The sequence below is a fragment of the Eptatretus burgeri genome, chromosome 12 (assembly GCF_056783735.1).
Source record: "Eptatretus burgeri isolate ZD-2024b chromosome 12, Ebu_testis_v1, whole genome shotgun sequence".
In the NCBI taxonomy this organism is placed as follows: domain Eukaryota; kingdom Metazoa; phylum Chordata; class Myxini; order Myxiniformes; family Myxinidae; genus Eptatretus; species Eptatretus burgeri.
The window spans coordinates 67,352,690-67,380,189 of NC_140972.1; the positions used below are offsets into that span (position 1 = coordinate 67,352,690).

The window sequence follows — 27,500 nt, forward strand, 5'->3', positions numbered from 1 at the left end:
CCTATCCCACGCGGGGGGCTGATTGGCACGATCGTGGTGAGGCCGAAAGGCCCACCCGTGACTAGTTCCCGGCGTTGGTCCGAGAGGTTGACGACGGGATTGTCCGTCCGGTGGGCGACGTGCCGCGATTCGAGTTACGTGGCCGCTCGCACGCCGGCGGGCGCGAATCCGCAACAATATATATATATATATATATATATATATATATATATATATATATATATATATATATATATATATATATATATATATATAATATACATAATATACATATATATATATTGGTGCTATACCGAAGTTCCAATTCAATTTTCTTACTCTATCTTTCTCCTTATTCTATTAGTACTGAACTTTGACTGCAGTTTTACAACTGATTGATTCATTTTTTGTTGTGGTTTTTCTCACGTGGTGAGTTCACTCCTTGCTGAATGATACAGCCAGTTTGGCACTGCGATTTGACACTTGCCTCATCACAGGTGGCCTCTAACAAACTAAAACGGGGAAGTCGATCCTATTTTACTCGATCAAGGTAATATTTTGCAAACATCCTTCCCAGATTATTCCGCCATGACAATACAGGACTTTCAAAATGACTTATGAATGCTAACTAAGCATTTCACACATGCGCGATGTGCATGTTTTCAGTGACTTGCTCGGCGAACTGGGGCACGTTTAACCTGCCATTGCCATGGCAACATCTATTGGTCAAATAGTCTTTTTAACATCATTTTCAGCATTTAGTTTTTCCACCACAAAAGAGTCGCAATTTGGAAATGATTAACCATAATTATTGTTCCTGCATGCAAATCGGACTTTGGAAAATATGAGAAATATCCGTGGATGTGAGGTGTCGTTCGCACCATCTTCTGTTATTGCAAGCGAGTGGTGGTGGTGGAGTCGCACATTTTAATTCGTACGTACGTAACCCACACACTCGTACATTTTAATTGCCCTGACAGCTCCCCCTCCCCCTCATCACATAATTAATAGTAAATATCAGCATTCTCTCCATGCTTTTTGAAAAAAATAATGGGGCTATGGTAGTCTGTCTGCCCTGTCACACTATCTCCTCCTAAACGGTTGTGCAGAAATTCACCAAACTTGGTCATTACTGTCACCACTTGGCACAAAGGTGCAACAGCAGGATCATTTTTGCCCCTCCTCCCCCCCAGAGTGGCATCAAAAGGTCAAACACCAAAATATGAAATTCCAGGCACATTTATAAACTAAAGCTGAGTTGATGGCATGCCATCATAAATCCCCCACGCATCATAAATAAAGCAAAGTTTAAAGATGGCAAAAAGTTTCACCAGTAATGATCCAATATCAAATTTTGAGTTAAAATTATGTTCACCATTTTGACCCCCTGTGAACCAAGTCCCCACCTGCTGACGCATGAAACGGGGATCAAATCCAAAAAGAATTGTTGCATGTCTCGCGCATCTCCCAATGTTGATTGCATGTACAAAGTTTAATTGAAAAATGTGCCTGTGATTGCATTTCTCAGTATTTGACCCCACCCAAGGGGGTGAGGCCAAAATGACATTGCTCTTGCACATTCTTGCCATGTGGTGATCTTAACTACCAAGTTTGAATTTAGAACGAGGTAGCATGATGGATGGACAGAACTGATTACAATATCCCTCCCCCCCCTCCTTCCAAATTTTTATAAACAGTATGGAGAGACATGAAGCTCTGTCTGTGCAATCAATATTGGGGACACATAAAATGTGTAACTTTTTGGGGGGATTTCACCTCCAGTGATTTTGGGGACTTGGGGTCAAAACAGGATTTTTTTGATTAAAAAAAAAAAACTATTTCAGGTTGCATAGTTTTTGGTGGAACTTTTGCCATCTTTCAACTTTGCTTTTGATGGGAAGTGTGGGGATTTGTAATGGTGTGCCATCAACTTGGATCTCGTTAATATTGTCACCACAGCTTGGAGTTATTTACTCTCACGTCTGTTTTTAATTGTTAATTAATTCTGGAAGCTGCTCCTGTCAGAGTTGCAGAAGATGCCCTGCAGTGGTTTCAGTACCTAAATGTTTTTATAAATTTAAATCTCCTTTGTAAAAATTTTTTTCTCTCTTCAGGCTGGGAAACTGTGTCCTCCACCGAGCTTGTTCCCGGTGATGTGATCAACATTCCTCTAGGAGGCGTTATGATGCCCTGCGATGCCGTGTTGCTCAATGGAACAGCCATTGTGAATGAGAGCATGCTTACCGGTAGGGATGTGGTGGAGGGCAGCAATGTTTTCATCTTGTGCAGTTGAGAATAGAGTTTTAGTGTGAAGTTGTTCGAAGAGAAGAGCTAACTACTTTTTCCATACTTCTGATGCTAGGGGAAAGTATCCCGGTAACCAAGACGGCACTTCCGATGGATGTGGATTCTGGACCATTTGGTGTGCCTTATTCACCAGAGGAGCATCGCCGGCAAACACTTTTCTGTGGCTCCCATGTTCTGCAGACACGTTTTTATGGTGGTGAAGCTGTTTGTGCAGTTGTTGTGAGGACAGGTGAGAATGTGGCTTGAATAGGTGGAGAAGGACCTCCCTCCGGTGCTACAGAAGATAGTCATGTGCTTGTGTTTGAGTTTCGTTGTCTTGAGCTTTTAACTTGTAATTATTACTCAAACTACTTTTTGGCAGACATAGTTTATATTCTTGATCACTTAGTTATTTACTTGCTGAATTCAAATTTTTAGATCCTCGTTGAGGATCTCTAATTCTTACTCATGTTGTTATTCTTCATCTTCTTCTTGTGGACTTTTTTGTGTCACAGCCTACAGTTTTCAACGAAACTTCCTGAAACTTGGCATATATATGTAAAAATACCCTGCGCAGACAGTAACCATCTCCGATTTTGAAAATTCCTCCTAGAAAAAAGTTATGATGTCAAAATATCCCCACTAATGGAAATTGCCTAAATAATTATCTCCGAAACTAGGCAAGCTTTTTGAATTCTGTTTGCGGGAATCGGACAGGGCATTAGCAGAGATGAATTACCGCACATATGATACATCACTATGACGTCATATCAATTTTTATGACGTCATTCCTGTTTTTTGACTTTTTGTTTCACAACCCAGAGTTTTCATCGGATCTTCGTGAAACTTGCCATCTATATGCAGAAAGCTCACGCACAGGCAGTAACCATCTCCAATTTTGGAAATTCTTCCTCGAAAAAAAGTTTACGTCATAATATCGCCGCTAATGGAAATCGCCGATACCATTATTTCCGAAACTCGGCAAGCTGTTTGAATTTTGTTTGCGGGAATCAAGCCGGGCATTAGCACAGATCATTTTTCCAAACCTGATAAATCACAATGATGTCATATTCGTTTTTATGATGTCATCATTAAGAGGACGAGGATCTTCGCTCATTTGAGCTTGTTTTTTTAATGTTGTTGCATTGCCATTACTGTTGATGATGATTTTTTTTTTTACCCTCGCTGAAGGAGAGGGCATTGCAATTGGATCTGTTTGTTTGTTTGTTTGTTTGTCCACACAGAACTTTAGTGTTTTTCTCCGCAACCGCTTGTCAGATCGAAACGGAATTTTCACCATTGGAGCGACTACTCCTGTATATCGTTTTATTGATAATTATGATGTCATAGGTCACGTGGTGTGGCAGCCATGTTGGAAAAACTTTGGACCTCTGTATCTCTGAATCTGCACCAAGGAAAAAATTTAAACTTGGCACATGGCAAGTACTCCTCATGGGGAATAAGTAAAAAAAAAAATTTTTTATGATGTAATCGATGCCTTCGTAATGAGGTCATAATTGCATATGGAGAACGCTACATCTGATCATTTTGAAAAATTTTGAGGGTCATCTAGGGATAAAAATGGTCCACAGAAAAAAAAATATATTTGATGACCTCATCGGTCATGTGATTTGCCAGCCATATTGTTCAAACAAAACAAAACAAAAAAACCTTCAAAAATCTTCTCTGAAGTGGCTGATCAGATTGAGGCCAAACTTTACACATCTGATGACCACCTATCCATGAGGAACAAAAGGTTTACACATATGACGACATAGGTCACATGGTTTGGCGCCATATTGGATTGAAGAAAAATATTAAATGCTTTCTGCTGAACCGCTTAATCAATGGACGTGAAACTTCACAATTATGATCTAATAGTGATGGGGGAATACATGTTTTAAATTTCAACCTGATCGGATGCATGGTTTGGCATCCAGAAGTATTTAGTTTTTTGATCTGGGTTTTTTTGATTTTTATCTTGCCAAAACGAAGTTTTTACAAGATATGTTAGTGACTATGTTTTTTTAATTTTTAATTTTTAATTTTTACTTACGAAATCTAAAGATTTCGTAAGTATATTGATGCCTTCCGTTTCTGTTTGTTTGTTTGTTTGTAGGCACGATAACTCGAGAACGGAATACGCTACCAATGTCAAATTACACCACGTGATTCAGGAGGGTGATGGCTCGTGCTGATTAGATTTTGGTCAAAATCGGTCAAAGGTCAAGGTCACAGTGAGGTCAAATATTCGATTTTTGATGGTTTGGTACAGATAACTCGAGAACGGAAGAAGCTTCCAATGTCAAATTACACCACGTGATTCAGGAGGGTGATGGCTAGTGCTGATTAGATTTTGGTCAAAATCGGTCAAAGGTCAAGGTCACAGCAAGGTCAAATATTCGATTTTTGATGGTTTGGTACAGAATCATCTTAGAAACTTCTGGTTTGCGTCGCTACGTTCTCTCGAGACAGCTTTTATTAGACAAGGTCAGAGGTCAAGTTGACGATTTCGTAAGTACCAGTCTATGACTGCTTGTTTTTTTGTTTGTCTGTAATCACGTATAAAAAATTCTGCAGAGCACAGTTATCATTGGAAATTTTTGTAACTTCGCATATCAGAGGCCTATAGAGGTCCCTTTCAGTGCACAAAATTTTGAAGGTCAAGGTCAAAGGTCAAGGTCACTTTGTTGCAAATCAGGGGAGTCGACGAAACCCTTATTTTTTGAGTAATTTTGATCAGATAGTCTTCAAACTTCATGGGAATATAGTTCATGGTCTGGCGCTCAGCTGATTAATTTTTGGTGGCGATTGGCCTTGACCTTCTTATGTTTTTTTTTTTTTTGGTCTGTAATCACGTATAAATCACTCTGCAGAGCACAGTTATCATTGGAAATTTTTGTAACTTCGCATATCAGAGGCCTATAGAGGTCCTTTTCAGCGCATAAAATTTTGAAGGTCAAGCTCAAAGGTCAAGGTCACTTTGTCGCAAATCAGGGGAGTCGACGAAACCCTTATTTTTTGAGTAATTTTGATCAGATCGTCTTCAAACTTCATGGGAATATAGTTCATGGTCTGGCGCTCAGCTGATTAATTTTTGGTGGCGATTGGCCTTGACCTTCATGGTTAGCACCTGAGGTCAAACATATTTGACCCCAAGGTCAAATTTTCAAGTTTTAGGAACCATATCGTGTAGTACCTCAAATTGAACACCTCGATGAGTGCTTTCTAGATATGTCAAGTTTGAGACATTATGACGTCATTTGGTGACGTTATGAGGCAAAAGCATATTTTTCATGGTTACTCTGTAGAACGATTCTCATCGGAATCTCTCGTAGGCAGATATTCCTCAAGGAGTCGCTCCTGGTGGATAGCAGCTCTGTTCACCTCAGTGTGACCTTAAAGAAGTCACACGTGGTCACCTTTTGACAAGATACGGGTCTTATAATTATTATTTTATTTTTACATATTTATTTTTGAACAAGGCTCACTTGGATGTGCCTGGATGGGTTTGAGGGTTAGAGGAGTAGCAGCTGAATTCTGAATCCTATCTAGGTTCCTCCTGATGACTTCATCTTTGTTTTTTTGCTTGTATGGGTTCTTTCTGATTACTCTAATGTGGGACTTGTACCTATTTGGTCTTCCATTTGATTTGAATTGAATTTATTTTAATCACATTGTAAATTCAATTGAATAATAAAAAACACGTCATGGGTCAGGGTCAGTTGTCCAATCAAAGCAGGAGGTCTTGGTGCCTGGTCAACACTGCTAGCAGTTATGTGGCAGTTCTAATTATGTCTCATTAATTACGTCATACACCAGTACACAAACATAAGTCCTGGTGATGGTCTGCAATCTCTGATTGCTCTTTTTCTTGTTATTATTTGGTGTTGGGGCAAGTCATACATAACAAGACAGAGTGAATGGGTTTTTTTTTTGTTGTTGTTTTTTTGAAGACTACTACAACGATTTAAGTTAAATAAAAATTGAGCAACGACTTTGGATTTTGGAAGTTTCAAGAGAGCGTTGTTCAAAGATTTTTTTTCTTTTTTCTTTTTGAATATATCGGTGAGGCTTGTGGAAGGGCTAGTGCATTGAACGGATCAGGATGCAACAAAGAGTCTGAAGTGTGAAAAAGCAGAGGATGGTAGATGTAATGAAGAATCGAGGCCATCAACCTGTCTGCAGCGAGAACACCGGGTCCTGTTCCTCTGCTTCTTTTTCGGAGATGCCAATGGTGGTGCTAGTTTTGGATTTCACAGCATCCAAAAAATACTGGTGTGAAGTAGGGGCATTAACCCATCGGGTAGAGCAAGACTCTATTGAGCTGTGGACAAAGGCTTTGTGAGAATATTTACGAAGGAAGTACAATTATAAATGAACAGTAAACAAACGTATTGTTACGGTTGTGGAAATTCACAGAACACCATTCAGGTTCCCCAAAGATCAGTTATGTCGATAAGTGTGTGTCCATAATAGATTTCCCCACCGATGTCTAACGGGAATTATTCATGAGCCGGGCTGTGCATCTTTGAGGTAGTGTTATTCTTTCCTATTGTTATTTTAAACATCTCCTCACCACCTTCGCCACAACGAACAACATCTCCTCACCTTCATCTCCACAAACGCCGCCATCTTTTCCCCAACAAACAACAACATCTCACCTTCGTCTCCACAAACGCTGCCATCTTTTCGCCAGCAACGGCATTTCACAAACGAACGGCATCTCCGCCAACAGACGCGGGGACCCCCTCGTTGGGGCGAGAGCCGTTGATTTCTACCACGTCCGCTTTGTCCGCGTTTGACGGCAAGATCGGATCAGAATGACAAAAGGGGCGGAGCCAGTGGGGGGGGGTGAAGGGTCAGAGGTGAAAGACCAAACACCACCCCCCCCCCGAACCCAATAAAAGGTGGGGCTGAGGCCCCGGGAGTTGAGTTGGGTACAAGTCTGGGTACGTGGTCCAGTTTTGTCTAGGTTCATGGTTGAGTTAGTTTGGAGTGGAAGTCGGGGTTGAGGTCGGAGTGGAGCCTGGAGTCCAGCCAAGCCTGCACTGCCGTGCAGAATTGTGGGTCGGTGGAGGCAGCCGGAGAGAAGTCGCCAGCCAGCGACATAATGGTCCGAACGACGCTGAGGAGTGAGCGGGCTCTGAAGAGAGCATCAACTCTAAAAGAGCAAGGCCCGTTCGCTCCTCTGAGGCGTCATCGGCTTGGCTCGATCGACCAGGCCGCATGGCTAGGCCTGGACCAACCGAGCTGCCAATACACCAGCTGCCGTGTTGACGACGAGGCATCGAGGGTCGCCCAGCGAGTCACCACGAGGGTGGCAGGTAACCTGCACTGCCTCGCGGAGCTCCTTCGGTCTCCACAGCTCTGTGGAACATCAAAGGCCTACGGGCCCTGTTCTCCCTGTTCTTTTCTTTCTGGGTTTTTGCATGGAAGTCCGTGGTGCCTTGTGCAATAAGTAGAATTGTCACAAGTGTACATAATAAATAGACAACGGCTGTAGGTTCTCTTGCTCGTGTCTTGGCCCTTACCCCCATGGCTTCATTGACTACTGCATACGTGTATAAATAAATGTCATTGTTTGAATATTCACCTGCTTGTTGCGTCCCTTCCTCCATTGAGCTGCCGTAATTGCGTTCGGAATAATAGCTGGTTTTTAATAGCCGATAAGATAATCGGATCCAACGGGGCTTGGCGATAATACACCGCTCGGCAATCGCAAATGGAGCGAGCTGCTTAAGCGGCTCGTTTCTAAGCAAGTTCCGTTGAGGTACAACCTCTCGGTAGTCTGTCTGCGCGAATAATTAGGTAAATCGACAATTCGGCGATCGACCCTATAGTGCGGGCAGAGCATTGACAAGGTTGTGTTGTGGGTAAAAACACACCCGCAGCTCGCTGGATTCTGGCGTTGATCCGAAAGCTGCGACTGGATTGCCACGGTCGGTGGGCACGCGGCTGCAATTAGCTAAATGCGGTCGCCCGCACGCCGGAGTGGTGAGAATCCACAACACTGTTGTCGGGGAGTGAGATTCCGATTAATCCCTCCTCCAAACTAAATTAACGGGAACCGGATCAAGGGTTTGTAGAGTGACCCTCCGTTCCCATTAAATTACGAGCATGGAATTTTTTTTATTACGGAGACGCAAAATGGCAGCTCAAGGCGAGCAGGCCCAGGGTGGTTTAGATGAACCCATAGTCCAGGACACCCGTGAGGAGGACACCTCCTTACCCCAGGGATGGGAAAAGTGGCTATGCCATGCATCTGGTTATTTTTATTACTACAACTGCACCACTGAATGTGGTCAGTGGGTGCGGCCAGGGCAGGTGACAATGCAGCAGTTAACGGATGTCATGGAACTTGTGATGAAGCGCAATGATTGGGGTCTGGGAACAATGGCGGATGATATAAAAATGTTCCGAGAGTTTGCAAACGGGACCAGGACGCTACCTGAAGAAAATACTGAGTCGAGGGGGAGTGTGGCAGCTGTTCGGACCACGATGAACGGTGAGGAAGAAGTGACGGAGAAAATAATGACGATTGGACGAGAAGTGAATGAACTCGGACAGTTGATGACGAGCGTTGCCGCCATGACAATTATCGGGAAAATTAAAAAACTCGGACACGAGGGGATGACGGAAGAGTTACAGGAGGTGACTGAGACACGGATAATAAAATAATTCATGGAGAAAGTAAAGGAGGTAGAGGTGACGACGACAGACTCAGGAATTAAAAGAAATAATGGATAAATTAAAGGAGGTAGAGGTGACTGAGATGCAGGAATTAAAAGAAATAACGGAGAAATTAAAGGAGGTAGAGGTGACCACAACAGAGACTAAGATCCAGGAAGAAACTAATAGACACGAAGAGACAACAGAAATAAAATGTAGAGAAACGCAGGAGGTAGAGGAAATAATAATAGAGACGACGGCAGAAATAATAATGGAGACGAAGGAAACAAAAGAGGTGACAGAAACGCAAATAGTCACGGAAACAGAGACACGGGAGATAGAGGGTGAATTGGACGGGGTGAAAGACGAGCACACACAGGTAGAGGTTGTGATGGACAATGAGGGGGAGCTTGGGGAATGTCCCGTGACCCGGTGCGAGCAGCAGGATAGCATCCTTCAGGAACGAGGGGAGGGAATATGCCCCCTTGAAGTGGATCACGACTAGGTGGGTCCGGTAGAGGGGGTGAGTGCTGTGGACGGGTACACGCGGAGCTTGGGGGGGGGTATGGAGTCCCCGGGACCCTTGTGACCCGGCACGAATCCCCAGCGTGATTGTTCCGGTGTGTGTGTTTACGAGTGTGGCGAAATGCATGTTGGAACGCACGCATAGCGTGGGTGAAAGGCCGTGTGAGAGAAACAGCGTGGGTGAGGTCGCTGTATGTAACAGAGATGACGGTTGGTATGCGAGAACACGCAACCGCATGTCCGAGTGAGAGTGTCATGGTGAGGTGTGTAAGCGTCATGGCACGTGGAAGTGCGGGTGTTGAATGGTGACGAAGACGGCGCCAGACGAGGGACAAAGGCCGAGTAGCGGCCGTAGCTATTTCGAGCACCGTGCTGGATTCGCACGGCAGCGTGCGCGGGGTCCGTGCTGTGCTTCGCATGAGGCCGCCGCGTGCTTGCCTGTGCGAGTGAAATCCGGTCCGCAAACGCATGCAGTGGATTTGAGCCGATCCTGTGGACGGGAAGAAGGCAGGCTGGATTATGAAATTGGATCGGATGGGTTCTCCAGGCGAGCGTGGATGACGAGGGAGCACGAGTTAGTTGAGGGATTTAGTGAGTAGAATGGCAGTGTTCAGCGATGTGAGTTGGGAAACAAACATGTTGAATGAGTGAGGGCCAGCGAGCCTGTGATATGGAGTGAATGTGTTATGTATGGTGCGATGAGTGATTGGGGGGGGGGGGGAAAGAGTGATTCCCACCCAAGGGACCCCAGGGTCAGAGTAATGGTAGTTAGTGGGTTAGTCAAATTGACAAAAATGGAGGGCGTTTTGCTGTTGGTCCGAATGTAGGCTCGAAACCCATTTGGAGGGGTGCAGGAGTCCTGTTGACGGGCTGGGAGTGTGGCTGCGAACAGTGAGTATCGCTTAGTGGGCACCCCGGGCACCAGACAAGTCGGCCGTGGTAGGCCAAGGGTCCAAGAGGGGCCGGGATAGCATGGTGGGCCCGCATGAATGCGGGCCCGTGGTGCCAATAGCCACGTGGGCAGTGTCGTGGGCATGGGCATCCGGGGAAAGGGGCCCGTGGCACCAGCCTTCCACGTGAGCATCGAGGGGGAGTAGCCAGGGTAGTCCAGTAGATATGTAGAATATGAGGCCAAGATGTTCACTTCCGGAAGAAAGCATGAAAATTTGTATGAAGGGGTTTTTGAGTGTGCTGAATGCATTTCTAACCGGATCCATGCTGGCAAACCAAGGGATCACACTCAAAATCAAGAAATCCAAGATGGCCGCCCTGCGTATTGCCGATTTTGATATTTCGTCAGAACTTTGGTTCTATTTGACATAAAAACATGATCTTGGTGCCGATTTATAGGTTTTTAGGGTTAAAGAATTCAATTAGATGCCTTAAAATACCATAAAATGTGATTGGAACAAAATCCAAGATGGCTGTCCTCTGTAGGTAATGCAAATATCAATCTCGTTGTTTTTTTTTCTGTTTGGCATTGAACATGATCTTATGGCTAAATATAGTTTTTTTAGGGACAAGAAATTCAATTACGTAGCTTAAATTACATTGTATTCAGAGCAAGATCCACGAAAGTCATCAAAACACTTAACACATAGGGTGAACAATTCAATGAATTAATGCTTTATTTTTGTTTACTTCTCAGGAAGACCATACATGTATATCATTTCATTATTCTAATGTTTTATTTTGTTTTCAGAACTTGCCATTAATCTGATGGTTTTTTTATTTTCAGAATTGGTCATTAATCTGATCATTTGTTTCATTTTCAGAACATTAATCTGATTAGGCTACATATTGTATGACTAAAACTGAAATATTTGATGTAGATATCTCAGTTATATAAATATAACAGATTTCACTTTCTTTTCAGGAAAGATGGTGACCATTCCAAGGTGCATGCCTACCTGTAACTAACCTGACGTAGAAGAGACTAATAAGAAAAGCAAGAAACCAAGAAAATAAAGCTGGACAGTGCTTCTGAGGTGGTTTTGCCCGAAACAGATTGGACACTTTGTGCCCTATGTCAAAAACGTTCATCGGAACCGCTGAGACCCATCTCAATCCAAGGATGCCCAATCAGTTCCGAGCTTATGATACAATAGCTGAACAAATCCAGGAGCTACACTCACTTGGTGCCCTGCCAATGGACATAAATTTGTCACGTTTGGATGATGGCCAAGGTATAGCTGCAACTCTTTCCCAGCACAATGCAAAATGGCACAAAACATGCCACATAAAGTTTAGCAAAGAGAAAGTTGAGCGTGCCCGCAAGAAGATAGCCAAAGTAAGAGAGACTGAGACTTCTCCACTCAAAGGCAGACAACGAGGGGCATTCCCTGGTTCCTCCATTCAAACTGACAAAAGCCTCTCCTGCTTCTTTTGTGATGACAAAGTGGAGGAAGGTTATCATAGAGCTGCTACAGCACAGATAGACGCAAATCTTCGAAAAATGGCAACAGAGCTTCGTGATACCCGATTGCTTGCCAAGCTGTCCTCAGGTGATATGACCGCAATAGATGCTGTATACCACAAACAGTGTTTGACTACCTTATGCAATAGACACCGCACACTTGTCAGGAAAGAGGCTCAGAAGGAAGATCCACATCTAACGTCTGAGTCTATAGCCTTTGCCGAATTGGTATCCTATATTGAAGGGTCTCGACAAGAAGAAGAGCATGCTGAACACATTTTTAAGCTGTCAAGCCTTGTACGATTCTACAGGTCATGACTTCAGCAACTTGGTAGCGATATGCCAGAGCGCACAAACTCAACTCGTTTGAAAGAAAAGCTTCTTGCACAAATTCCTGACTTGGAAGCGCATAAAAGCAAGTATGAGGTCGTGCTGACATTCAAGGATGACGTTGGAGAAACATTGTTGGAGGCAAAGAAACGGGACTGTAAGAGTGATGCTGTTGTTCTTATGAGAGCTGCTAATATAATCAGGAATGAGATATTTCAGAAGCACTATACGTTCACAGGATCACTGACAGACGAGCAGTATGATGACAACACGGCCTCCTTGATGGCGTTAGTTCAGATGGTACTTGGCGGTACAAACATAAAAAATCAGATGGAAAACAACCATGTTGTGAAAACAGCTGCAATATCCATAGTTGAATTGATTACATTCAACACAATCAAAAGTAGTAGAAGAGAAGCCACTGCTCCAACGACTCGGCACAGCCTGGAACGTGAAACTAGACTCCCTCTGTACATTGGGTTGCTGATCCACAATAAGACCCGAAAGCGTGACTTGATCGACACCCTTTTTGAGAAAGGGTTGTCTGTATCTTATGATCGAGTACAACAGATAGCAACTGATGTAGCAAACAGTGCATTGGCCTCTTTTGAAGATGTTGGAGTTGTGTACCCCAGAGTCCTGAGAAAGGATCTTTTCACAACAGGCAATCTGGACAACATCGACCACAATCCTTCATCCACTTCAGTGCAAACTGCATTCCATGGAACCGCCATCTCTCTCACACAGCATGTTACTAATGAATGTGCAGGCACAGAGCTTCAGAAGACCCCTATCATTGACAAGAACATGCCAAGAACAAGGAAGATGAAGCCAATTATGGAGTCATACATGACTGTCCCACCGGCTGCTTTCCCAGATGATAGCCCTACTCCACACAAGACAGAGGGACAAGCTGTTCCAGAAAAGTCTCCAGTTGATTCAGTCGACATGCAGTTAGCTTGGGCAAGCTCAGTTGAAAATCTTTTGAAGAAACCTGAACTGAATGCAGATGATGATATTTCTTGGTCGGCACATTTCGCAGCATCACAAGATTCCTGCCCCAGACCACCAGCAATATCTGGACTCATGCCATTATTTCGAGAAAATGCTCATTTTCTGGCGATAGTAAAGCATGGTATGGATGTAATCGCTCAAGCTACAGAACTTGTACATCCTGGACAAGTCCCAATATTGACCGCTGATTGACCCCAATATTGACCACTGTTTGTAATTGCCAAGAAGATACAGTGGACCTGGCCAGAAACCTACGGGGAAGACAAGTTCATGGTGATGATGGGCGGTTTGCATATCGAGATGGCCTTGCTCAAAGTTCTAGGAGACTGGCTAGATGGCAGTGGATGGGTGAGTGTGATGACGACTGCAAACGTTACAACTGATGGTAGAGGTGATGCTCTCAAGAAGGGATCGTTCACAGCCCGTTCTCAGTGGGCTCATCAAGTAACAGCTGCTGCACTTTTTTGCTTGCGTAACCAAGCATACAATTCCTACAAAATGGAAGTTGAGGCAGAAGCAAATCCAGCGATGTCATTCAATGACTGGTGCACACTCATGGAGACTCAGCATCCCCAGTTTCGATACTGGAGCAAAACCTTCAACCTTGAAGTTCTCTTCCTTCAGTTCATGCAATCACAGCGCGAAGGAAACTTTGAGCTTTACATTAGCACCCTGGGGAGAATAGTGCCTTGGATGTTTGCCATGGATCACTTCCATTATGCCAAGTGGTTACCAGTTCATGTGCGAGATTTAATGCAGCTACAGCATGAATGCCCAGGTGTTTACAAAGAATTCAGAGAAGGTCATTTTGTAACCCAAAATACCACCCATTGCTTCTCCATGATGGCACATGACCATGTGCATGAGCAGCTTAATGCTGTGCTGAAAGGAGATGGTGGGATAATTGGCATCACTGAAAATGAATCAGCCCTCAAGCGATGGTTGATTGCTGGTCCTGAGATGGCCAGGATCATACATGATGTTGAAGTGAGCCTATCTCATAAGGAAACCCATGACAACCGACATCATGAACAAACATTGACCACACAAAAGAGATTTGCCTCAAATATACAAAGCGTGATAGATGTTATGAATGAGCTTGGTAATCCCTTCACAGAAACGAGCACTGATCTCCTCACACTGGACACAAAGGTCATCATGGCTGATGAAGTCATCAAAAACATCTCGGAAGCAGAGGAAATAGGAAAGAATCAATACAAAACATTCGTTGATTCGCGGCTTGTGAAGATGGAGAAGCCACTCTATGAAACTGTTCCAAAGAACAATCTTAAATTGTTCAAGTCTGGAGAGCGGAAAGTGCCTTCAATGAAGAAGTCCAAATTGTCAAACATGAAGAGTGACCTGCAACTATTTTCCAGAATGTACATCTCTTGCCAAGCACGAAATGGTGATATGGACATCTTCTTCCAGCATGAGAACCACTCTTGGCCACCGTCTCTGGCTGAAAATAACATGATGCGACTTGGAGAAAAAGCTGAATTGCTGAAGTGTTTGGAACCACCAGCCCAACGTCCACAGAACACACCTGATGTGGATGTGAAGATCTTTGACGGGGCTGCTCTCGTCCACACATTGGATCCGAAGACTGCCACAACAAACGTGAAAACATTCAAAGACTATGCAGAGTGTGTCTTTGTTACATATCTCAAGAGGCAACTTGTACATTTGCACGAGTAGATGTTGTGTGGGATGCCTATAAGGCCGACAGTCTCAAAGCACACACCAGAGAGGGCCGAGGTACTGGAGAAGCTCTTCGAGTTTCCGAGAAAACACGACTTCCACAAAACTGGAAAAGCTTCTTGCGTGTTGACAGCAACAAGACTGAGCTCTTCAGATTTCTAGCCACTGTTATCGAATCTGAATCAACAGTGCCAGGGAAGATGCTGGTCACAACGAAAGGTCAGAATGTTGCCTCCTCTGCAACACTTGATGTTTCTGGGCTTCAACCATGTTCACACGAAGAAGCAGACTACCGAATGATGCTTCACTGCTTCCATGCCTACACCAATGGCATGAAGAGGATCATGGTGCACGCTACTGACACGGACGTCTTAGTTCTAGCCATTGTGACTGCAATCAGCATGGAAGATTGTGAACTTTGGTTAGCTTTTGGCCATGGTGCACACTTTCGGTATATTGGAGCACAGTGGTATATTGGTATATTTCGGTATATTGTATCATTGCCAGTGAGCTTGGCAATGATTACTGCAGAGGCCTCCCATTTATGCACGCCATATCAGGATGTGACACGGTGTCTTCATTGAGCTCCGTCGGTAAGAAGACCGCTTGGGAAGTATGGAAATCACTTCCAGACATCACTGAAGTATTTCTACGGCTGTCTGCTACTCCCGATGAAGTTACAGAAGCTGACCTGAAGGAACTCGAAAGATATGTGGTTCTGCTGTACTCTCGCATGTCACAACTCACTGATGTGAATGAAGCCAGGAAGCATCTCTTCTCCAACTGTAATCGGAAGCTGGAGAACATCCCACCGTCATGTGCAGCACTTTTACAACATGTAAAGCGTGCTGCTTACCAAGCAGGATACGTCTGGGGTCAGGCATTGGAGGCCAATCCAACACTTCCAAGTCCTTCTGAGTGGGGGTGGCAACTCGACAGTGAGCAAATCTGGGTGCCCTTATGGAGTACCCTGCCAGAAGCATCAAAGGGCTGCAGAGAACTTATTAAGTGTGCATGTAAAAAACGGTGCACAGGAAGATGCCAGTGTGCTAAAGCAAGCCTCCCGTGCACACAGCTGTGTTTTTGTTGTGGCCAATGTGCAGACGTGGACAGTGTCCTAGATTAAGTTCCTTTTTTGACATTTGTAATACAATTCAAACTCATTTCATCTAGTTTGGTATTATATCAGTAAAACCGTTTATTCCCTGCATATTCCCAATAATGGAAAAAAAATGACAAGTGTACATCTCTATTCTTTGTGAATTATGAGTGTGAACAATATTGCTCTCAATGGTTCATCGAAATTTGTTAAAAGTGAAACTGGATCTTCCTACTGATACATTTTATAGTAATAAAAAAAGACTTTATTGAATTTCTTGTCCCTAAAAACCTATATTTAGCCATAAGATCATGTTCTATGCCAAACAAAAAAAAAAACGAGATTGATATTTGCATTACCTACAGAGGACAGCCATCTTGGATTTTGTTCCAATCACATTTTATGGTATTTTAAGGCATCTCATTGAATTCTTTGACCCTAAAAACCTATAAATCGGCACCAAGATCATGTTTTTATGTCAAATAGAACCAAAGTTCTGACGAAATATCAAAATCGACAATACGCAGGGTGGCCATCTTGGATTTCTTGATTTTGAGTGTGATCCCTTGGTTTGCCAGCGTGGATCCGGTTAGAAATGGATTCAGCATACTCAAAAACCCCTACATACAAATTTTCATGCTTTCTTCCGGAAGTGAACATCTTTTTTCATATCTACTGGACTAGGGAGGGCACTCCCCAAATTTTCGGGAGCTGGTCGTCTCGGAGACAGTCGCAGGGCCTGGGGGTGCCATAGTTGGAGAACCGACAGAGGGTAGTTCCTGCCAAGGGAGCCATGCGTCCCAGCCATGAGACCGTGCGAGGGCACGAGGTAAAATTTGAGGGCAAGGCCCAAATTTGTAAGGACACCAAAACAAGTGACGGGAATCTTGGTTGGTAGAACCAATAGTTTAAGCGACAGACGCTTTTGGAAAGCCCCTGGATAGTTAAAAGTTAATAAATGTTAGGATAGATGGAGAAGTGTACCCCTCCACACCATCCATCCCTTCACTCGTTGTGGGCCGCTGGGCTCAACGTGCTAAAAAGATCGCTGAGATCTGAGGAGGCCATTCTGAGGCTTTGTTGGGCCTCGAGACAGGACGCTAGCTCTCCCTTATTCCCCTCCAGGAAGGGAACGTAGGGGTTGGGAGTAGGCTAGGTAACATGGTAGGTTAGCCGGACAGAGACAATAAAGGGGGTTAGGGAGAGGAAATAATAAAATAAAACAAAAAAAATAAGATGGGGCTAAATTTGATTTTTTTGCAAACTAAGGGAGTGGGTATGGACAGAGACAGGCAAAGGCAATAGGTTGGGAGGGAGACAGTAGGGTAGGTCTGAGCCCGCCTTCAGACCGGCCGGCACCACCGCACTCCCTCCACGAACCTCCAGAACGAGACAAGAGGCTGGCCAGCTTTGTATGCCGGCCTGTTTTTGCTACAGCGGCCTGTTCCGGCCTTGCCTTGCCATGCCTTGTCTGCTTGCCTCTGCCTTGACCCCATGCCTGCTAGCCCTTCTTTGCATTTGCCCCAGTGTCCATCCATCACCATGTGTGCCAGGATCATCGCGCAAGTTCTGCAGGGACTGCCCTGCAGGCAGCCGCACACAGACACTGCATTGAGCAGCCCGTGCACCGTGTTTTGCATCCATCCATCCATCTGCACACGGGGACTGCATTGATGCAACCCGTGCACCATTCATTTTTGTGTTTGCTTGCGTCGGTGCCCATTCAGTGTTCTGCAGGGACTGCCCTGCAGGCAGCCGCACACGGGGACTGCATTGGTGCAGCCCGTGCACCGTTTGTGTTCATATAGTCCAGCAGCCATTTCTCATATGAGGCCAAATAAGGAAATTCGTTCAACACCCCCTACAGAAAAGTTTTGACTTGACAGGGTGGTAGAATAGACCCTATAGAACACCTCCAGGTCGTATGTGGTTTCAAATTGTGGTATCTTTAAAATTATACAGGCCATTATACATACCAAGGGTACTTACCAAGAGGGTCACTGTAGGCTCGCAAAATTTAGGGGGAGGGGTAACGTAAACGTGAATATCTTTGTCTGGACTCAACCAATTTTCAATATTGAGTTATAATTGGCTTCCTATTATAATTCTCTATCAGAGTATGTACAGTTATTTGAAAATGGCCTTTGCCATGGCATCACCAAAGCTAAAATATCACACTAATTCAAACTTTCTGACATTTTTAATTGTGTTCTCATATGAAGGTGAACGGTGTTTCTCAATAACTACTGGTATGTATACGTTTTGGAAATCAAACGCTTAAGAAAGTATTGTTCTGCAGAAATTCATATACATACAGAGGCACGCATAAAGAAAACTGCAACTGTTATTTTTAGCGTTCGTCTTTTACTAGTGTATAGCAACACGGAAGCACATACATCAGAGCTGAGCATAATAGTTGTCTTTGGCAACACGGAAGTACATTAGTGAAAGCCGAGTATGATAGTTGTCTCTGGCAGCATGGAAGCTACTCATTCATCATAGTGGATGATAATAGTTATCATGGTCGACACTGGGAGTTGTGCATGACAACACAGAAGCACATTAGTGAGAGTGAGAGCGAATCATAATAGTTGTGCATGGTTGCACGGAAGCACATTCGTCAGAGCGGTTTGTAATATTTGTGTCTGGCAACAAGGAATCACATTCGCCATGGAAGCATGAAGATTTGTTTGGAAGCCAAGGCTTGCCATCATGGACTGCACATTTTTCATAACTGTGTAGACGGTGCTGAACTCTGTAGGGGAACCATCGATCATAGGGCAGTAGCCGATGTTTGTGCGAACGGGAACACAGGAGTGTACCACAGCATTGAAGCCACTCCAGCTGGGTACTTTTTGTTTTTCTGTGGCGAAGAGCTCCACCTCAAACAGCTTCATTGGTGTCATCCTCATCAATGCCCAAGTAAAATCCATCTTACAGGCTGACGAATGCAAGCTTTCAGAGCATTTGAACCACTCAGCTTGTATCTTCCCGGAGAAACTGGTAACAGCAGGCCGCTTTCCATATGCACTGTACTCTCTGATGGATTGGCACATCCCAGTGGATTCAAGTGTATGTTTCCTTTTTTGTCTGGTCTGAATAGACCCTCGGCTCGGGGACTGGACCAAAGTGCCCACGTTGATAGAGGACTACTGTAGTGGCATGAGTTGTCCTCTTTCCATCAAGAGTCTCTTCAGTCATGTCATTATTGTCTGCTGCCACCTGGACAAAGATGCCTGGGGAGATGTTTGATGGCAATACCTACCAAAGATGTCGCTTGTCTCGGTTGCCTCAACATCATCGTAGGAGTCCCAGTGGCCCATTCTGCTCAGCATGGTAATGAGCTGTTTTGATCTCGTCATATGGCGAACTGCAATTCCCAGGGCCACATGCTTGGGCATGTTAGTTCTAGCATGAGTCGCACAGTGTGCAACATCCTGAGCAAGCATCAAAGCACGTCTTTCATCTGATGAGTTTCTACATTCTGGTGCTGAAAACTCATCTTCATCTTCCTTTTCCGGTTTGGCAATAATGCAACGTCTGTCCATGCAAATAATTAGGTAAATCGACAATTCGGCGATCGACCCTGTAGCGCGGGCAGAGCATTGACAAGGTTGTGGTGTGGGTAAAAACACACCCGTAGCAAGATTTTGGCGTTGATCCGAAAGCTGCGACTGGATTGCCACTGTCGGTGGGAGCGCGGCCGCAATTAGCTAAAAGCGGTCGCCCGCACGCCGGATTGGTGAGAATCCACAACAATATGTATATGTGAGAAAATTACGTTCAATTCTCCCACATATAAATGGACAGGCCCTCACTGCATCTATGGTTAGCAGTGAGTGTCCCGGAAGTAGCAGGGGAAAGAGTGGCATCTCAGTGGAAGAATTGCGTGCTCAGCCGTTAAGTCACTCAGATGGCAGAGGACCTCCATTCGATTACCAGTCTGTGCATGTAATTTTCCCACATAAACATACAAAGGAAGTAATTTGCATGACAGTGTGTGGAGGCTATCATTGGATTTGTTGGCCAACCTTTATATCTGGTTTGTCTCGCGTGCGATCGACCGCGTTTCCCTAATAGCAGCCGCGTCGCCCATCGGACGGACAATTCAGTCTTGACCTTCTGGAACAACGCCGGAACCCTGTCACTGTTGGGTCTTCAACCCCACTACGGCCGAGCCAATTTTCTACCCGCGCAAAATAGGGTTAATCGCAGAATATCGATATACTTAAGTACCTGCGCGGGTAGCCTACCGGGAGACCGTACCTCGGCGCAGGTCGGCTTGGACACGAACCGCTCAAGCGGTCCGTTCCGTTCTGCAGTGATAACCGAGAGGGTATTTTCGCCCGACCTCGCCGGATCCGATTCTATTTAACGGGTATTTAACAACCCAACTATAATTCCGCAATGCAAGATGGCATTTCAATGGGGAGAAAGGAGGACGCAACGAACGGGGTACATTTAACCAAGCACATTTATTTTACACAGCACTTACACCAGAAAAAGCAATGAAAAACACTTATACAGTAAAACGAACATGCACGGGACGGGGACAAAGACACGAGCAAGGTGAAAGCATTACGACCGTCTATCAGCAATTATGTAGTCACTTAACAGTTTTTACTTACAGGACACTGCGCCACCAACATTCATTCAAAAGAAAGGAAAAGGCCACCCTCAAAGACGAGGGTGCCAGACAGGGTCCGTAGACCTTTATGGCGTGGAGCCTGGATGACCGAACGGGCCCCATGAGACCGTTGCAGGTTACCTGCACCTTCGTGGTGCTATGGTGGGCGAGTCGCGACGCCTGTCCCCCACGGCAGCTAGGACAGCCGCGGCTGAGCTCGGCCTTCCACGGGCCGGCGAGCTCTCTCCGGCGCTCTCCACACGGATGCGCAGGCATGCGCGACAGAGCTGGCAAAGCGGCGCCTCCCATCCGCGTCCCTGGTGCCACACCCGGACTCTCCACCGACCGCGAGCTCCGACGACTCGACCCGAACCACCAAACCCAAGACTCTCCGAAGACCAAGACGAAACCACCAACATACACGACACACACACAGACGAAAACCACCATGAAGACCCAGACCTGGCGTCCTGTGCGCCCTTGCATTCCTCAGTTCCAACGCCTCGCTCATCCCCATTTATCGCTCTGCCCCCCTTCCAGCTCCTGCGGGAAGCTTCGAGAAAGGGGGCGTTCCTTCTTTCCAGCGCCTCACTTCCACGAACCGACCAATGACGAACGATCTCCCCGATTGGCGCGTGGGATAAACAGGTGGAGAAATCCGTGTGCCACTGATAGAGAGTTGTGGTTTGGTTTGTGGAGAAGGGGATCGGCAGTTGGCATAGCGGGGAAGGTGGTTCGATGATTGGCGTAATTGTGGTTGCCATTGTGGTAAAGGTGATGAGGATGGCGTGGTTTGTTGATAGGCGCGTGTGGTGGTGGAGGTTGCTGTGAAGCGGTTGTTGAGAGCAACGTTGGTGGTGGTGGTTTGGTTGTGGTTGGGGGTTGAGGCGATCGTGGTTGTTGTGATGGTGGCGTTGTGAAGGTGGTTGTGGTGGTTGAAATGTGGTTGGTCCAAAATAACGATAGTAAAGAAAAACACTATCTCAAAGATCACAGCCCTGTGCACACGGATAATGCCCATGAAACAACAGTGGGGAAATCTATCTGAACACAGACTTATCGGCATTACAAACTAAGGACCTATATGGTGTTCTGTGAATTTCCACAGACGTAACAATACAAAGGAAGTAATTTGCATGACAGTGTGTGGAGGCTATCATTGGATTTGTTGGCCAACCTTTATATCTGGTTTGCCAAGGATAGATTGTAGTTGATGGTAAGGTCTGGAAGTTTGAGATAAACTTCTTTCAGTCATGAGTTATGGAAATAGGTTGTTTGTTTGACTATTATTTTGGAGAAACAGGGTCGTATTGTGACATTTGCCTACATTGAAGAACCGTTTGTGTCAAGTGTCAGACAAATATCTTATACTTTCAATGTTTGTAGAGAGGAGAACTGTGCTTACCGGATTGTTGTATTGTAGCACATTCTGTGGAGTCATCTGAGAAGAAAATAAGTGAGTTTTCCAGAGCATCAGATAGGTCATCAATTGATACATGGAACAGTACTGGGCCCAAGATTCTGCCATGGTGCAATCTGGCATCGATTGGAATGAAGTGCGACCCAAATTTTTTTCAATGAAAATATTTTGTTGGTAAATGCATGCTGCTAGCTTGCATGGAAGAAATCAAGCCAGGAGAGAGTGTGGCCTTGTATGCTAGAGATGGTGTGACACCTTGGCAGCAGAGAAGAGTATCAACCTGTAAAATGCCTGTGATATGTTCAATCACAGCTCTGAATTCTTGCCTCCATCAATTGTTGACGGAGGCAACAGTATGTTCATCGTTGAGTGACCAGGACTGAATCCAAAGTAATGGTCAGACATCAGGTTCCTTGAAAAGAGGAAATGCTGTCAGCTATGAAGATTGATTCCATGACTGCTTATAATTGGAAGTAAACTTGTTAGCCTGCAGTTGAGGATTTTGGTTTTGCATCCTCCTTGTATATTGGAGTGATGTTTGCTGTCTTCAAAACAGGTAAAGGGGGAGGCCTAAGTCGTAGGACAGGCTGAAGATAGCAGATAGAGGATTCGCAGGACCAATAGAGCAGGATTTGAAAACTGTGGCATTGATACAATATGGGCCGAGACAGAATTGAACCTGGCCAGAATGTTCTCTGCTTTCTCAGGTTTAAAATAATAATAATAATAATAATAATAATAATAATAATAATAATAATAAAATCGGTGGGTCGGAGAGAGGTATGTTGAGGAAAGAGTGATAGATATTTAAGCTACAAATGAGATTTGATGTGCCTGTACACAGAGAGACAGACAGAGACAACTCTGACTCTGACTGACAGACTGCTTGTATGAAAGCTTTCCCAGGTTGAGTCAATCGGGTGCAGAAGAAAAGGAGGACCAATCCTTTTGTTCGAATACACATTTTGCTTCCTGTCATTTGACCCGAGTGAATAATCAGACTTGGTGGTGTTGTGTTAGGTACATTGAGGTACAACATTGACGGCTGTTGCGGGAGAGCTAACAGTCTCACTGAGGCCTAAGTCACATTTGCCATGGTGGCCGTGGGGTCTCCAAAATCTACGGCCACGAGCAATTATGCGGCGGCCACAGTATTTCTACGGTCACACAATGTAGCAATCACATATGTTTTTATTTTTCGGGGAGCCGCACGGCGTATTTAGAAATTGTGGAGACCGAAAATGTGGGGTTGCCGTACGGTCTTTGATTTGATGTCGCATGGTGACCTTAAGGGGGCCCTGCGGCGGCCATAGAATTTTCAAGGCAGATGCAAGGTCGCCTCAAGGTGCCCGCAAGGCGACCGCAGGGGGCCCTAAGGCGAACGTGCGGCCAGACGGACGGGAACGAGTGGGTTCATTTTTTTTTTAACCACTTTGTTTTTCGGCTTGTCGAATTGCTACGGCGAACGTAGAAATAAAAAAGTTATAACTCTGCGTTATAATTCCACGGCGACCCCTACAGCCTGTAAAAGATAGCCAAATGGTGTAGGGCCACCCTGAGGCCACCGCAGAAACTCTGCGGCCGCCGCACGTTTCTGTCAATTCAGAGGGCATACAGCCGCCATATCCTCTCCGTAGAGCAAATGTGACTTAGGCCTGAGTGATATGTGGCATCTATCATATCAGCATAGTCTGAGCTTGTTAGGAACTCTCAAGTTTTTGTGAGTCATTAGCTTGCAGTAATTCTCAAGCAGTCCATTGTGCAGCAATGCACGTGTTCATCTCCAAGCTTATTTTGCTGATTTGACTGTGTATATGTTTTTTTTTTTAAGTTTAGATGAAAGATTTTAAAACCAAACTAATGTATTATAACGCAACAATTTTAATTTTTTTCTCTCAAAATAATTGTTATTCAGAACCAAAAATATCCGTTCAATGTTGCCTAAGATATCCCACAATGCACTGCATTTTAAAGATGGTGGCACTCTGTAACGAAGCTTGTTCTTGTGTTTTTATCCCCCGCCGCGTGGCGGAAGGGAGATATTGTTTTTATTTTATTTTTTTGTACACCTTGTCGAGGCTCGTGTGAGAGCTAACACACAACGCACAGCAAGGGGGGCATGAGACAAGAGGGGAGGGAGTGGGAGGGACAAACAGTGGGGAACAGAGACATTAGGAGATCTGTGGAAGGGAGAGGGATGGGACGAGGAACATGGGGAATAGAAGATGGACATTACAGGGACTTTCAGGAATGAAAGAGGGAATTTGAAGGAGGTGGGCTTGGGTGGATTATTGGGGGTAGAAAAGATCGAGGATTTGGATGGGGGATGATAAGAGGTGGTGTTGGTGAACAGCTGTTTTGAAAGCCTGGAGGGAAGAATGGGAAAGAATAGAGTGAGGGAGTTTATTCCAAAGGTGGGAAAAAAGAGGAATGAAAGAGTGAAGGTGAGCAGTGATTCGTGATTTTGGTAGTTTTACCAGAAGGGGGTTGTTGGAGGACCTTGAGCGCCCTGTGGAAATGTGGTGGGGACAAATCGCAGAGAGAGCTGGGGGGGGGGGCAAGGCTGGAGAGGAGATGGTAGAAGACAGAAAGACCACCAACCAACCTGCGGTGATTTAGTGAGAGGCCCAAAGACTCAGCCGCATTGCGGGAGATGCCAATGATCTGAAATGCCTTGGTTTCTACAGCGTGAAGTCGAGAAAGGTGGGAGGCAGGAGCACCAGCCCAGAGGGGAGAGCAGTACTCCATCAGGCTGTGGCCAAAAGCTTTGTAAGTGGTCAGGAGCTCAGGAGGGCCGGGGAAGGACTTTGCACGACGGAGGATTCCCAATCGGCAACTGGCTTTGGAGGCGAGGTTTGAAACGTGGCTTTCCCAGGAAAGGTCATGGCAGATAGTGAGACCCAGAAGCTTGAAAGAAAGGACTTCTTCCAGAGGATTGTTGAGAAAGTGGATGGGGGGGGGGGTTTCTAAACGGTCCTTTCGAAGAGACATAGTGAGAGTGAAATTTGTCCGGATTGAAAGACATGTTCCACGTGTTGGACCAGTTTGTGATTTTATCCAGAGATATGTGGAATTGTTGTGAGAAATGTGGAGAAAAAACTTTTGCTTCAGTTCTGGTTGCTAAAACGCACCCCAAATTTTGATCAGGTATTTATGGGAAAATTGTGTGTATGCGTGCGTGTTGCGTTGCAGACCCTCCCCTGCGCAAAACCGTGATATGCAAAGTGAAAACCTTGAGGGAAAAGTAGGGTTAGGGGAACCAACTTTAAAATTTATCGACTTTTTTGGCCTAAACTAGTACTGTATGTACTGTTCAGTAAAAATGAAAAACACTTAAAATTGTACTTGCTTTTGGTGATGATTGAGGGCGTTGTTGTTTATTACGACAACGTCGACGTCCCTGGTTTAGGGTCAGTGATCATCAGACTTTGTGAAGAAAGAGGTGATCTTTGTCTGTTTTGCCTTGTTCTGCATATCCTTGTGGACCTCCATATAAGGTGCCATGACGGCATCCATCTCGTGCTTGAGTTACAAGCACCTCTCTCTGAGGACTCACAAAAACCTTTCAAGATCGTTGCCTCATTCTGCTTTATCCCCTGTTTTTCTTTCACGATCCTCAACCTTATCTTATTTCCCCATTCTTGCTTCAGATCAAACAAACAAATATTTTCACTAGAAAAAAAAAAACACGAACTCGTTCGACCTCTTATTTCCTTCCTTCATTCATTCATTATTTAAGCCTGGTGTTGGCGCAGTGGTTAGGGCCAGCGGCTTGGGATCCAAAAGGTCCTGAGTTCAAGCCCCGTTGGGCCACTGAATTAATACACCAGGGGGTTGACTCAGCCTGTCATCCTTCCGAGGTCGGCGAAATGAGTACCAGTATACTGGGCCGGTGTATACAGGTGTGTTCTACCTATATACCGTGTATACCGGTGGTACACCGATATAAAATAGGTGTACCATATCCCTGTGTCGTAAGAGGCGACCAGGGTTGCGTCAGGAAGGGCATCCGGCGTAAAACATGTGCCAAACCACTATGCGGATCATACGGATGATCCGCTGTGGCGACCCCTAACGGGAGCAGCCCAAAGAAGAAGAAGAAGATTCATTCATTATTTCTTCCTTTCTCATTTCCTCCACATTGAACCAACCTTCCTTGTAATTGAATTAATTTGCTTCTTATATTTAAAGATTTTAATAATTTATGATGTGTTTGCCTTATTTCACTAAAACACCACATGTTGTTCTTCACAACTATTTCCTGTTACGAACACGCCACAAAGTAATTGGAACACCAGCGAAATCGAAATCTCACAATATCACGTGATAGTCCATGCGGCACAATATCGACAGAGCAACTGCGAGGTGAGACAGACATGCGGGGTTGTTTCTTCCTTTGCGCCAGAACACGATAGAGTAAGTTACCCATGCCATGATCAGCACATTTTACCACAATAATTCAACCATGATCGAGCGAAACTGTCATGCGGAAACCTGAGTTCATTGATATAGTGTGTGTGTGTGTGTGTGTGTGTGTGTGTGTGTGTGTGTGTGTGTGTGTGTGTGTGTGTGTGTGTGTGTGTGTGTGTGTGTGTGTGTGTGTGTGTGTGTGTGTGTATATATATGTTAGGAGGAGAAGGAGACGGGAAAGGCGAGTCCGGAGGCAGTGGGAGAGGGGGAAGGGTAGAAGTGTGGAGGTGAGAGTTGGAACTCTGAATGTTGGGACGATGACTGGCAAAGGGCGAGAGTTGGCTGATTTGATGAAGAGAAGAAAGGTGGACATACTGTGTGTACAAGAGACCAAGTGGATGGGGAGTAAGGCTCGGAGCATTGGAGGTGGTTTCAAACTGTTCTACCATGGTGTGGATGGGAGGAGAAATTGTGTCGGGGTTATCCTGAAGAAAGATTATGTCAAGAGGGTATTGGAGGTGAGGAGAGTGTCTGACCGAGTGATGAGTGTGAAGTTGGAAATTGAAGGGGTGATGATGAATGTCATCAGTGCATATGCCCCACATATGGGGTGTGAGATGGAATATAAAGAAGATTTCTGGAGTGAGTTAGATGAAGTGGTGGAGAGTGTATCCAAGGATGAAAGAGTGGTGATTGTTGCAGATTTCAATGGGCATGTTGGGGAAGTGAATAAAAAGGATGAGGAGGTGATGGGTAGGTACGGTCTCAACAAGAGAAATGTGGAAGGGCAAATGGTGGTAGAGTTTGCAAAAAGAATGGAAATGGCAGTGGTAAATACGTATTTCAAGAAGAAGGAGGAGCACAGGGTGACGTCCAAGAGTGGAGGAAAGTGCACACAGGTGGATTACATCTTTAGCAGGAGATGCAACCTGAAAGAGATTAGAGACTGTAAGGTGGTGGCAGGGGAGAGTGCAGCTCGACAGCATCGATTGGTGGTCTGTAAGATGATTTTGGAGGTGAG

General features: G+C 45.1%; 2 protein-coding genes across 14 annotated transcripts in view; both read left to right on the forward strand.

The window, feature by feature from the left end:
* The window catches only part of ATP13A3 (ATPase 13A3), a 245,618-nt gene that overhangs the window by 66,443 nt on the left and 151,675 nt on the right, over window positions 1-27,500 (forward strand). For all 13 annotated transcript variants that reach the window (XR_015049870.1, XR_015049869.1, XR_015049868.1 and 10 more), the window contains 2 exons: window positions 2,094-2,225; window positions 2,342-2,515. Coding sequence is in view for 10 of the 13 variants with exons in the window: in XM_085848389.1 (XP_085704515.1) it covers window positions 2,094-2,225; window positions 2,342-2,515 (306 nt within the window). In the remaining 3 variants the exon portion in view is untranslated. The remainder of the gene's footprint in view (window positions 1-2,093; window positions 2,226-2,341; window positions 2,516-27,500) is intronic.
* Window positions 13,493-16,295, forward strand: LOC147015829 (uncharacterized). Its single transcript, XM_085848391.1, has one exon. The coding sequence runs from the start codon at window positions 13,493-13,495 to the stop codon at window positions 14,918-14,920; it is 1,428 nt and encodes a 475-aa protein (XP_085704517.1). The 3' UTR covers window positions 14,921-16,295.